Genomic DNA, 13,930 nt, shown 5'->3' on the forward strand with positions numbered 1-13,930 from the left:
CATTTTTGGCATTTTCAAGAAACTGTCGCCATATGAAAAGTATTCAGCTATTTTAGAAACGTATGAGTAAATCAACTTGCTCTTTTCCTTCTGCTACTTTTATGCCTCACCCATAAAGCTTTGTACAATAATTTGAGCAATTTTTACTATGTATGTAATAAACCAATTACACCAGTTGCAATCACAACTGGGGGAAGAGGGCATAACAGTCATTGTTTAACCATGAAATTAATGATTAGACTCAAAAGAAGCAATTCTATAACAGAGTGCCTTGCAGGAGCCTATTTAAAAAAAACCCATAGGTACCTACTTTCCTTTATGGAACACTATCGTAACTGAGTATAAACACAACTGATACGTATTTAGGTGCAGTTATTTACATCAGCCGGAGCCCCATCCGCGCTCACTCTTCTTACAGTAGGTGGCATGATAGCATTTACACATGTAAATGTTGGGTTCTAGGTTATAAAATTGCTGTCATGCATTCCGTAGTCTTGAGGGAACTATGGACTATGGTCCTGGTCAACCAAAGGTTTCTGTGATGGCTAAGCAACATAGAAGGAGGATTAAAATTGTCATGCTGGTGACGGGGGGGGGGGGGAGGGGAGGGGTGCGGGGAGAGCAGTGATATAGATCAGGGGTACTCAAACCTGTCCGAATTTTTAGAATATCCCTAAAGATTTGCGTGCCTGTCATCTCCATTATATGCAAATCTCTCTCATTCATATTCCTGTAGTATATCAAGTTTTACATCAAATGAGCCTTCGGAGTGATTCAAAGGCGGCTTATTGATGCATTGTATTATTTATCTCTGGCTATATCTACTTAGAGTTCTGGATCCCTGAGGCAGGTAGACATTGCCGAAACGTGGCCATGTCAGGTCACTAAGATTGTTAACTGGTTACCAGGATTGTTACACTCTTTGAATCATTGAGATGTATACCTTCTGGATTCTTCAATAAAGTTATTCGCTTGGAATGTGTCTTTGCTCTCTATTCTGGGGTTGACACTGCATCTTGTGAGTTTGTTTATCTGTGAAGACTGATTCTCTCTTATTTGTTTACTGTCCCCTGTGTAGCTGGACAGATAGACCCAGCTGGTCTCTCTTTTTATTACAGTACCTTTGGCCTATCAGACAGAGCAAACTACTAGTTAATTTTATTGTCTTAACCCCCACCAAAAAAAAAAAAAAAGTTTGATCTTGTAACATTATGGGGATTGTAGTCCTGCATCTTTCCCTATTAAAAGCATCTTCTCTAATAATATAATATTGAGACCTCTTTGATGTCTCAGTTAACTGGCTAAAAGTACAGAGGCTGATATTCAAAATCAGTTATGTGTTTGCTGGTGAATGAAGGACACATAGCTCACGTATTCATAAGTTTTCAGAATGTCTTCATATTAAAGTGGGCGATATAACTTGTTAAGTGGTTAGATTTTATGCTTAGGAAAAGCATTAATGTGCAGCCACTAAACAGATAAGCTGTGTATTTAAATTTATCAGACCTAACTTTAAAAATATAAGTGTCAGCTGGCACTTACCCGTATATTCATCCGAATAGTGATTAAAATACAAATTGTAATCTGGGACTGTACTGTGTTAAATCCAACTGAAATAAACACTTGATCTCTGATTTCATGTCGCCTCTTTTATTCGTATTTGGTTGAATAGTAAAATGTGGCACATTTTAAAGGGTTCAAATACCACAGATTTTTCTTGTAAACTTGGGCAAGTAACTTTCTTCTCTATTGCCTCAGGAACAAACTTGCCCTCTGGAGAAATGGAAATAGGAGTTTGGTGTGGATGGGCAGATAGGCTGTATGGTACTTATCTGCTGTCATTTTCTGTTTCTTCCCTTCAGAAAAGTTTACAGCTTTTGCCCTCAGTCCCGGCAGCATGGCAAAAGGCATGTAAATCACAAGATGTGTTCTGTCTGGTTAATGCAGATCAGGGCTTTGGATAATTATATTTTAATGATGTAGTAACTATGGGGGCTCATAATCGAAAGAGAAAAACATCCAAAAACCGGCCTAAGTCGGCACTTGGACGATCATCTTTCAAAAACGTCCAAGTGCCGATAATAAAACCGGGCTTTGGACATATTTATAAATGACCTAGGCCTTCATAGTGCCGCTGAACGACCATAGCTAAATGGGGCATGTCAGGAGGAGTGTCGAAGGCGGGATTTGGGCTGGACGTGGGCAGGATTAGACTTAGTCGTACTGCACGTATAACCGAAAGTTATACAGCACAGGATCGACGGAACTTGGACATTGTGACTTAGCCCATTTAAAACAAAGTCTAAATCACCAAAACCCACCTAAAGTTTCAAGTTTATTAAAAGATTTTTTAGACCGCTTAATCAAATATCTAAGCGGTTTACAATGTAGTAATACATAGAAAAAATGTACATCATTATAAAAACAGATAAAAACAGGGGGTACTGGAAGAGAATCCAAGTACTGAAAAAACAAAAACACAGACGTACGGACCAGATAAGCACAGCAAACACATAATACAGACTCCCACACACTACCCCAGTGATCACCGACCCCCCCCCCCCCCATAATAATATTAATCACAACTTGAAAATTGTACCTCCAGAACATCATCATCTGACAGCCTGGCATAGGAAAGCCTAGTCATCCAGCACAGAGGCAGCTTAAGCCGTCTTGGGGGTGGGTTAGGGACCATGGAGAGGAGGACCCATGCCCATAAGCCCTTGCAATCACTGCATTGATACTGAAACATGTGCACTTCCCTATACCCCCAAAACCCTTTTTTACTGGCATATAAGTGGCTCCTGCAGCCATAAGGGCTATTGGGGTGGTAGATAAGTGGATCTAGGGGATTCAGGAGGTGGTTTGGGGGGCTGTAGTGAGATGAAGACATGGCACCCTTTTAGTGAAGTTCATAGCAATGCCCTGTAAGGTACCCCACTATTTAGGTGCCATGTCTGGGCGTTCAGTCCATCACTTTGCAGACCCCTCCCACGTCCAACAAGGCTTGTTATAGACGTTTTAGACTTGGATGATCAGATCGGCAGGACGTATACTTAGACGATTTTCAAAACGAAAAACAATTTGGATGTATTTTTCGAAAATGTGTCCTGGGCTGTTTTTTACTTTGGACGACTTGCGACTTAGACAAAAACGGACTTGACTTAGACGTTCCTTTCGATTATGCCCCTCTACATATTTTGGAGAACAAGAGGGGTTCTATCCATTACAACTGGGCAAATATGATTGGGAAGTCATGTTGGAGCTGCAGGAAAGTGGCATGACCAGATGGCCTCATGTTTAAATACAATTTACATCTTTTTATGATCACCTTAAGTTTCATTTTCTCTAACTTAAACGCATGTCTTTTAAAGGTGGGCTTGGCTTGCCACCTGGTGGTGAAAGAACTGTACATATCTACCATTGAACATGCATTTCCATGATTGTTCTCATAATTAGGGACTTTCTCCCGCTCTGGAAATTGCACAAAAGCAGATGGTCAAGCGAAGCGAAGTGTGTACACAAGGTGCATACACAAGGTGTTTACACAAATAAAACTTGAGCTCATGGAAAAGCATAGGCAAAGTGCATGGAGTGAAACAGAGGTGAACGTATTATGGCAGTGCTAAGAAGGTGCATGTTCATGATGCTGAAATGTATGAGAAGGCTGCACACATTTTTCATGACTGCAGCTGGTGTAGGTGCACACTAGTTAGAGTGAAGTCTATACAGAAATCTACTAGGGTTTTTGTATCTATAAGTGCCAACAGTACTATCAGATATATAATAGAGGTGTTATTTCAATCAGAACTTGAATTAAGGGATATTCTCTTATATTTTCCCTTCTAACACCTTTTTACAATTTTATGGTCCTCAGAAACACCACTCTGTGTTCAATAATTTCATTACACAGAGCTTTATGTGTTAAATCGTCCTAGGATCCAGATTATTCTTAAATTTCATATAAAGTATTTGTAATATCAATAAATATTTCATTAGTATTTTTAAACTTTATTCATAAATATAATTTAATAGTCTTAGCTATTACTTAGCTTTTCATTGTGGTCTGACTACAGGGACAGCTAGTTCACCGACATGTTTCACATAAATGCTTTCTCAAGGTGAAGTCCCTCATAGACAAGTCGCTATCCTTATAGACCACTTTCTCCCAGATAGCGACTTGCCTATGAGGGACTTCACCTTGAGAAAGCATTTATGCGAAACATGTCGGTGAACTAGCTGTCCCTGTATTCAGACCACAATGAAAAGCTAATCAATTAATCAGGAAGTTCAAAGTTTCTGACAGGGTGTGTCTTCATTTTCTTCTAGGAGTGGGTCACGAGGAATCAGGGCTGGGTGAGGTTGGGGGTTGGAGTATAGGATTTTCTCCATAGACAGCAGGGGAATGTTGTCACACTTGGTAAAGTTCTCTGGACAGCCTGAGTGCCGATGCTCTCCCCTAGCTATAGTAGGTAAGCTTTTGAGCTTACTGGGTATGTGCAGGAGTCCTTACATTTACAGCCCCTCTCCTTAGCCTGTCAGTTTTATCTCTAGCAATGAACAGAATTTGAGAGGAGGGGACGGAGGGTGGGCAAGTGTGACTGCATTCCCCTGCTGTCTATGGAGAACACCTGTTACAGGTAAGCAACTTTGCTTTCTCCGGAGACAAGCAGGGGATATGCAGGCACACTTGTTGGTGAGTCTCAAGCTGAAAGACGGTGTTGGGTGGTGCAAGAAGAGTCACAGTGCAAATAAGTTTCGTAAGTCTGACTGACCAGCATGTTCTAAACTTTGATCAATGAAGAGCTGGTTCATTTGACGTAAATAGTTGATATAAGGTAAAACAGTAATGCTCTTCTGCAGTCCAATGTGTGGAGATGTTGCACTGCTGGAGAGGAATGCGGAAGAGTAATAACTACTCTGTTAAGAAAAAATTGGAGAAAAGGATAATAGGTAACTAGTGCTTGAAGTTCACTCGCTCTTCTGACTGAAGTTAAAGCTGTGAGAAAAATTGTTTTCCAAGTAAGTGAAGCAGATCCCAATGGCTCAAACGGGTCCTGCATTAAAATATCCAAAACCAAATTTAGGTCCCACGCTGGAAGTGGGTCTCTTATTGGAGGTCTAAGTTTATTAAGGCCCCTAATAAATTGAGAAATGAGTGGATGATGAGGAACTGCTTTGCTATCCACAAAAGTATGGAAGGCCAAGATAAATCGGACCGAGTTAGATTTGAGACCAGAATTTGACAAATGTAGAAGATATGATAAAATGTAGTCAATTGGGCAGCGAATAGGATTCTGCTGGTGATCGTGTGCCCAAATGGAAAAAACGTGTCCATTTAGATTGATAGAACTTCCAGAAGGACCATATGTACTGGTTGCGAGAGTTGCAAATGTGTTAGGTTTGAACTTTCAATTTCCAAGCTGCCAAACTGAGACTGCAGAGATTGGGTTGAAGTAACTGCCCGTTCTACTGAGATAGAAGAGATGGATGGTCTCCAAGTGGAATTGGTGGAGCATCTAGAAGGTCTAGCAAGAGTGGATACCAGATTTGCATGGGCCAAAGGGGAGCAATAAGTCCCTGGCAACTTTCTAAAGTAGTTTGGAAATGAGAGGAAACAGCAGGAAGACATAGAGCAGGTTGTGCCTCCAATGAATAGAGAAAACACTTAAGGAGCTGGATAGAGAGAGCAGAACTTGTTGCATTTGGCATTTTCTTGGGAAGTGAAGAGATCCACTGTTGGAGTTCTCCAGTGAAGAAATTCGAGGGTCATTTCAAGTATTTCTTTACAATCCTTCAGTCTAGTCTCCCTGCTTTGCAATGACCGAGTCCCAACGTCCGGGAAGCTTCATTATTCCATCCAAGACACCGTTTTAGTTCAGTTACCGAATGGCTCGCGTATCGGCGGAAGAAAGCTCTTCCAGAGATGCAAAACGATGTCCACGCATAGGTTGTTTCAACTTTGGAAAAAGATAGTCTGGTGGACTCATGTCTGGACTGTAGAGAGCATGAGGTAACACCTCCCAGCCGTATTCACGCAGTTTTTCAATGACGAGTAGAGAGCGCCATCTTCCCCACGACCAAAAAAATTTCAATGAGCTCAATCAAAAGTCAAATAAATGATGATGATGATTTTTGATTATCATCATGAAGGCATCATCATCACAGACAAAGTTCCATGTGGAAGAAGTGTCACAGCAGTGTATTATCATGATTATTTTGCAAAAAATGCACAAAACACGACCGCAGTTGCTCTTGGCTGAGCCAATCATTCTTCACGACAATGCTCGCCCGCACATAGGGAATGTCAATGAAAAACTACACGAATACAGTTGGAAGGTGTTAACCTCATGCTCTCTACAGTCCAGACAAGAGACCACCAGACTTTGACCTTTTTCCAAAGTTGAAACAACCTATGCGTGGACATCGTTTTGCCCGAGCTATTCAGAAACTGAACTAAAATGGTGTCTTTGAGGAAATAATGACCAGACGTTGGGACTCGGTCATTGCAAAGCAAGGAGACTATATTCAAGGATTGTAAAGAAATACTTGAAAAAAAATGAAACATGTAAATTTAAAAAAAAAAATAATAATGTGCATTATTTATGAAATGATTCTCATATTTGTCATAGGATAGAAGGAGGGTGAAACCACTCTTGAGGATCGAGTTTCCTGCTGAGAGAGTCTGCTAGGATATTATGTTCTCCTGGAATATAAATGGACCTGTAGTATCAGAGCATGGGCCACAGGTGATAGGCTTCTCTGCAGAGAGGAAGGGCTCGTGAACCGCCCTGTTTGTTGATATAGAACATCATTATTTGATTGTCCGTTTGAATGATAGTGCATTTGTTGCAAATCCAAGGACTGAAAGCCTAAAGAGTTCAAAGTGGTTGATGTGCAGGGATCGTTCACTCGTCTACCATTGCCCCTGAGTCCGCAATTGGTTGAGGTGCGCTCCCCATTCGTGATTGGAGGCATCTGGTGTTATTGTGAGAAGAGGAGGTGGAGGCTGAAAAGGACAGCCTGCCTGTAGTGACAGAGAGCGAATCCACCAAACTAGGGAATCTTGAATCTTTGCAAGAAGTGGAACCATCTTGGTGAGAGAATGATGCCAGTGTAATGGTCTCATGTGGAGCCTTGCATTTGGCACTAGAGATATTGAGGCTGCTTTGTGACCCAAGAGGCGAAAAATGGTAAAGCTGAAAATCGCCTGAAGTGATCCGCCAGAGTGATGATGGACTGATGTCAGTCCCAAGGAAGATGAGCCCTTGCTGCATCTGTATCTAGAAGTGCTCCGATGAATGTGGAAACTTATTTTGTAACTTTTCAACTTTTGGAATTGGCTATACAGAGTGGGATGGTTGTTCAGGCTGTGAAAGAGGAAGCACGTCAGGATCTGACCGGTCTGGATAGATGGAACCTCCTGTGTTGGAGAAGAACAGATAGGTGTACCGGGTACCCAGTTTGCATCTGTATCTGGTGGTAATGGGCCCGAGAGACTAGGGTCCTTTGCGGGATAGAGCTCCACACAGGTTGAGCACTGCTGGGGCTCTAATTTTGGAGGATTTGAAGAAGATTGTTGGAGTAAAATTGAACTTTTCTGCATAAAGTGTTGAAAAAGCAAGAAAAAATTTGAAATAGTTTGAATAGAGTCTGAGCCCTAGGGCTGAGTATTAGACAGAGAGGGGTGTGTAGCTGGAGAATGGTCCTGAGGGAGGGGCTCCCCTCTTGGACTTTGCCTGACCCTTGTTAGGTTTTAAAATGTTACGTGAAGTCACCGGAATCTGTTGCTTCTTGCCAGGAGAGAACCACGAGACTGAGCCCGCAGGAGCCTTCACTGCCGCATCCATACCTGTCAAAGCTGTTTAAGTTTGAGGCGTCGAACCCCATGATGTAACCATTGCTGCCGGTGGAGAAGGGGTATTGCAGCTTTCCAGCACTGGGAGCTTTTTACTATTGCCAGCCAAGTGAGCCAGATTTTGTTTTCTGTCGGCTTTGGTGGCAGTTGGCTTCCCTCATCTTGCGGTACTGAAACAGGGCCCTGGGGGGAGGGAGCAAGTGGCATAGACTGCAACTTCATTTGCTTCTTAGAATTTCCAGCATGAAGAGGTGTGTCCATCGTGGTACTTCAGTGAGGAGAAAAAATGCTTACCGGGTCCTAGCGCTACTCAGCAACAAACAACTCCTTTGAGCAAGAAGTGCTCGTTTGTTTATGGAACTCCAAAATGAAGTATTTGGCACTTGTTCTTGTAGACTTTTGAATGAATTTTAGTTCTATTTTTCTTTTTTTTTGTAACTAAGGGTAACTTGCTTTAGAAATTATTTGAGAATGTTAGCTCAAGTTTGGGGTTTGTTTGTTTTTTTGAAGAGGGGAGAGCTGCGACATGTTAGGAGCAGCCGAAGGAAAAAAACCTGACAGGCTGAGGGGAGGGGCTGTAAGTGTAGGGACTCCTGCACATGCCCAGGAAGCTCAAAAGCAATGCCTATGCATTGGCACTCAGGCTCAATCCAGAAGACTTCACCAACAAATGTGCTTGCATAGCCCCTTCTTGTCTCAGGAGAAATAGCGACACTAGAAAAAGTTCAAAGAAAAGCAACCAAGAAGATAAAAGGGATGGAACTCCTCTCATATGAGAAAAGACTAAAAAGGTTAGAGCTCTTCAGCTTGGAAAAGAGACGGCTAAGGGGAGATGATTGAAGTCTACAAGATCGATTTTTTACTGCATCAAGATTTACAAAGACTAGGGGACACTCGATGAAGTTACAGAGTAATACTTTTAAAACCAATAGGAAATATTTTTTCACTCGGAGAATAGTTAAGCTCTGGAACACATTGCCAGAGGTTGTGATAAGAGCAGTTAATGCAGCTGGTTTAAAAAAAGGTTTGGACAAATTCCTGGAGGAAAAGTCCATAGTATGCTATTCAGACAGACATGGAGCAGTAGTATGGAATGCTGCTACTATTTGTGTTTTCATCAGGTACTTGTGACTTGGATTGGCCTCCGCAAAGATGGGATACTGGGCTAGATGGACCATTGGTCTGACCCAGTAGGACTATTCTTATGTTATTATGTACTGCAATGTGTTTCTATCACCTCCATTGTATCTGGATATGGGATTGTTTCAGGCAAATACACTTGTTTTTGATGATATGTTTACCTTGTATGTGTTGATTTCACTGTTGTAATTGTATGGTACTGTGTTCTATTTTGACAATAAAAATATATTAAAAAAATAAGTTCAAAATTTCTTAATCTGGACCAATTAGAAACACTAAGGTTGCTTATTCCACATTTGGTTCTGATTGAGAGACAGCCTTCCCAATTCTGTCATCCATGTACTTTATAAGTTAAGACATTCTGGGGACAGTGCTTCTTATTACTTAAGTGTCAGTGTACCTTCCGCTATTTATCACACAGCAGTCTGAAAGCAACCAATCTGTGGTAGTGACAATACAAAAGGATAAAGGACTCCTACCCCAGCATTGTCAGGGAAGGCACGTAAGTTCTCTGACTCAAACCTTGGAGGCCTTTCATGGGCCAAGAACCTAGCAGTCATTTTCTTGTTCAGGCAATAGATTGTGCCATCTAAAACTGTGCAGCAAAAAGGCAGTGAGGTCTTTAGGCACAGTGTGGCACATTCATTCCACACCCTGGTGATAGTGTTGTATCTGAACACACTGACCCCCAAATCACGGTGAATGTCAAATCTGTAGAGGAAGTTGCGCACTGCCACCATATCACTGGATCGCTTCCGACTGGTGTTGGAGGGGCACTCCTCCCACAGGTCCTTGAGAGGAATATATCTGAAAAGGCGGTAGAAAAGATTACCACCAGAGATGTAAATGTCACCATTGCAGTTAGCAGCTTCATGAGCCACTGCAAAGGACCCCTTAGGCAAAGAGGCCCTGAAAGTCCACTTGTCAAAGCGTGGGTCATATCTTTCTACTGTGTACAAACATTCGCCACCAATGGCATAGAGGTAGCCATCTGCTGGAACAAGCTTCAGCTGAGATCTAGCCTGATTCATAGGTGCCAGCCGGCTCCAGATGTCAGTGAGAGGGTTGTAACAGAAGACCTTGTTGGAGCATTTTGTGTTGAGGCCTTGTCCCTGAATTCCACCAGCTAGAAACAAATAGTTGTGCATGGAGCAGATACCACAACCTTTCAGGTTGGCTTCTTCAGGAATTGGAGTCAGTGGATGCCAAGAATTCTTCTCCAATTGAAAGATGTACAGCCAAGGTTTCTGCTCAGAGCCAATGGCAAGGGAAGGAGAGTTGTTTCCTAATGCACAACTCTGACTCTGGCTATTGCTTCTCATTCCATAGATGTTCTGCAATGTCACGGTACCTAGTACCTTCATTCCCCTCATTCTTAACTGAAGGATCTGGTCACGTTCACCTCCACTGAGTTGTCTATACAGGCTTGGATCTCTCAGGACCTGAAGGTAGTTGTCACTCATGACAGCATAAGCTGCAGCCTGTAGGTCAACCGCACTATGCATTTTGGCATATCTTAGAAATTCCAAGCAGTTACCCAAGGTCAGCTGCAACTTCATAGCATCCACTATGTCTTGCAGAGACTCTGGAATATGGATGAAGCTACCTTTGGATACAAACTCTACCAGGCTTCTCTGGCCCCTGGGGTATTTGGAGTAGTGCTCTGTCAATAAACATAGCATACTTTGTGCTTTACTCTGGTTTATGTTTTCCTTGGGCGCTCCAGACAAAATATCTTCGCAGCTCCTTGTTATAAGTGATGGCTTCAATTTATGATCAGAGATGGAATTTACTTGAAACTTGAACTGTTGTTGCTCGGCAATCTCAGACATGCTTCCCTTTCTCTGAGGGAGATGTTTCCCTGACTTTACCTTGGATTGCTCTTGGATATCAAAAGTTGGTAAAAAAGCAGAAGAGAGACTGAGGGCATGTTGAGTCCTGGGCTCTGTCCTTATACAAGCAGAGTCTGTTAATATCTTGTGTTTTGATGCGTCTGTAGTAGAACACATTTCAAATTCAATGTTATGAGACATAGCAAGTGTTCTGGAGATCACTTGGGAGCTTTCAGGCCACGGTATGTCAGAGCTCATGCTCTCATCTTCTCTTACAGTGGAGCTCAGAGGCGTTGGTGCCAGGGCTTCTTTACTTACTTCAGGTGAGGCTTCCATGTTTATGGGTTCTTTGTTGCCCCCTCTGTCTCTGTCATGCCTTATCTTTGTTAGTGGGGTTTCTTCAGTCATTGTTTGATTCCCAGACACTCCATCTGACGTCCTTTCTCTGCAAAGTTTTGAAAAACTTTGGTTTGTGGTTTTATCAGGCAGCAGATCATTATGGAAAGACTCCTCTACATGTAATTCTTTATTTCTGTTTTCAAAAGAGGTCTTCATGGATGCTGATGGTGTTTCAGAAAGCCTCCTTGTCAAATGTTGGCAAGTATTTGCTTTCTGCTTTTCGGCTGGTACGATGGTGTTTCCTGACTCCCATGTTTTGTTCAAACTCAAATAACTTTCTGCTGCTCTTTGAGGGGTCCTGTTTGGTTTATGTAACTCATCCTGAAATAAAGAGGTGACGCCAGCAAAATCAGTGTGTTGTATTTCTAGGTTGGTTGTGGATCCATCATTGTTGTTAACCAAGTTAATTTCACAGTCCAACTCCAGAGCACAGTCACTATGCCTCAGATCTTCAGGCTCACAGGCCTCATCAACAAGATCTGTCTTATCTGTCATGTGATATGGATGCTTTCGTTCTTGGTCTTTGGTTGCTTTCTTAGTAACCCTTATGGGGCTTAGGATAGTCATGCAACCTGCTTCTCCACTGTACGACTTGTTTAATGTTTTCCTATGTTTAGTAGATTCATGCTGACTTTCATTTTTGTCTTCTGAACAGTAGTCTCGAAGTTGAATGTCAAGCTGTAAAGGAAGATCATCACAATCCTTTTCTTCGTCATTCACATCTTGAAGAAAGCTATCTGTTGTATTGTGTGGCCGAATCTCTGAACTGTTCCTCCCAAACTCTAAGCTATAAGGAATGAAAAGAGAAAGGGAGTTGGTCTGCCACATGTCATTTCTTTGGAAGGCGCAGTTTTCCTCATTATCAACACCTTTATTTTGGTTACCATTTGTAATTGTAAGCTCACTACATTGTTTTTGAAATAGCTCTTGGTATCTGTTAGCCATACAATCATTGGGTTCTACAGCACAATCCATTTGTTTCTGGATGACATCTTGTTCTTGGAATATCCTAATATCTTCTTGACTGCACATTCCCAAGGATGACCAGCTTCTGGCTTCTGTTATTGGAGTTATATTTTTGCTGCTATATCCTGATTCACTGGTTTCAAGAACTTGTATGGCACTGCTATCGGTGTAGCTCATGGCATTGATTGCAGAGACCTCTTCCTCCTCTGTCTTTTTTTCTGGAATGCTTTGCCAGATTCGTTTTTCCTCAGCCTGTTGATACTCCTCTTTCACTTCTGGAATATTATTAGTACAGAAGCTCCCAATACTGTGTAAGAAATCTGCATTTTCTCTGGCAAATGAATGCTGTCTTTCATTGGGTTCCAAATAGCCTGAGGTGATGCGGACTTTTATACTTGGAGATTCAGCACTGAGTATGGATGATAGCTGGAAGTTCTCATTGTCAGCCTGAGATGGATTCATGGTTTCTGTAGAATATTTAGCTATATTCTGGCCATCTTTGTTTTTTGTTGATTTATCAGGCTTGGACCAGGCTCTTTCCTGCTCTTGGATTTTTTTCTTTTTGTTCAGATATGCAGCTGAATTACTGTCATCATTGCTCAGTTCAACACCTCTACTGGCTGTAATGGTGAGATTCTCTTTATTGGGCGAAGATGCTGCTAGGCAGATGTTTTCCCCTTCCAGGAGACCCGGTACTCTCTTTGGATTTTTGTTCTGGGCTATACAGATGGTTTCAGAACTGCTGAAATTACTATGACTACCCTCCGTGCTGCTTTCCAAGGAATGAATTTTCATGGTTTGTTGCATAACCTTCTTGCTACGTTCTCCATGGGATAGAGTGACCAAAATGTCTTCATGAAGACACTGATACGGCTTGCTCAGGCACTGACCATAGGATATGAATGGATCACCTTGACTTTGTTTGTAATTTATGTGGTCATCTGTATCACAGTTTGAAACAGTGCTATCCTTGCCATTCCGTAAACAGGCAGAGATGTTTGTCGTGGTAAAACTGGCCTTTTTTTCTTTTGCAGATGTAAAGCAATACATTCTCTCACCTCTTCCCTCTAGGCATGTCTCCAAGTCACCATCTGGTGTTCTGCTTTGCTCAGTTCGTAAGAGCTGATTGGTGTCGTCCTGTTGAAAAGGTAGCAAGTGAGCTTTGAGTTTCTTTGCATCATCTTTGTAAATTCCCACAGTAGTAAAGAGTTTGTTGCCATTCCCTCTCCCTCCCCTCCCCCCAAGGGATGCCACCACCCCTTCACAGGTACAGTATGTGTTCTGGTTGCCTAGAGCTCCAGCATCTAAGCCCATATCGTCTTCCCTGATGCTGTCTGATCGGTTTTCAGGACTGGTTTTAAAGTTGCAGCTTTCCAGTCCTTCTTGAGCTTGATACTTGACCTCATTATTGTTTATACCCCAGGTTTGCCTCACTGGCCATGGGAGGATAGAATCCCTGAGCAGCCCAAGGTCATTAGGCTTACGTGTTGACACAGTCTCTTGTTTTGCAAATAGCGTGGAGGGAATATTTGTTGAGTAGATGGCTTTCTGCAGATCCCTGGCTTGGCCTGGCTTGGCATCTACCCTGGGTCCCGTGCTTCCCTTATCAGGAACTATATTCCAGTCATGTGTGACATCCTGCATTTGGCAATCATCACACACGGAATTAACCTTTAATACATTTGGATTTCCACAACTGTTGCAGCTTTTTGCCCTTTTTCTCAATTTGTTACTG

The 13,930-nt window shown here is 42.2% G+C and overlaps 2 protein-coding genes across 2 annotated transcripts in view; both read right to left on the bottom strand.

Moving 5' to 3' along the window:
• The window catches only part of STYK1 (serine/threonine/tyrosine kinase 1), a 39,946-nt gene that overhangs the window by 25,529 nt on the left and 487 nt on the right, over nucleotides 1–13,930 (bottom strand). The window lies entirely within an intron of this gene.
• LOC117350902 lies at nucleotides 8,799–13,921 on the bottom strand. The gene has a single exon (XM_033925618.1). It carries the CDS (start codon nucleotides 13,837–13,839, stop codon nucleotides 9,412–9,414), a length of 4,428 nt encoding a protein of 1,475 aa, XP_033781509.1. The 5' UTR covers nucleotides 13,840–13,921; the 3' UTR covers nucleotides 8,799–9,411.

This window comes from Geotrypetes seraphini, chromosome 16, assembly GCF_902459505.1.
Source record: "Geotrypetes seraphini chromosome 16, aGeoSer1.1, whole genome shotgun sequence".
NCBI lineage: Eukaryota > Metazoa > Chordata > Amphibia > Gymnophiona > Dermophiidae > Geotrypetes > Geotrypetes seraphini.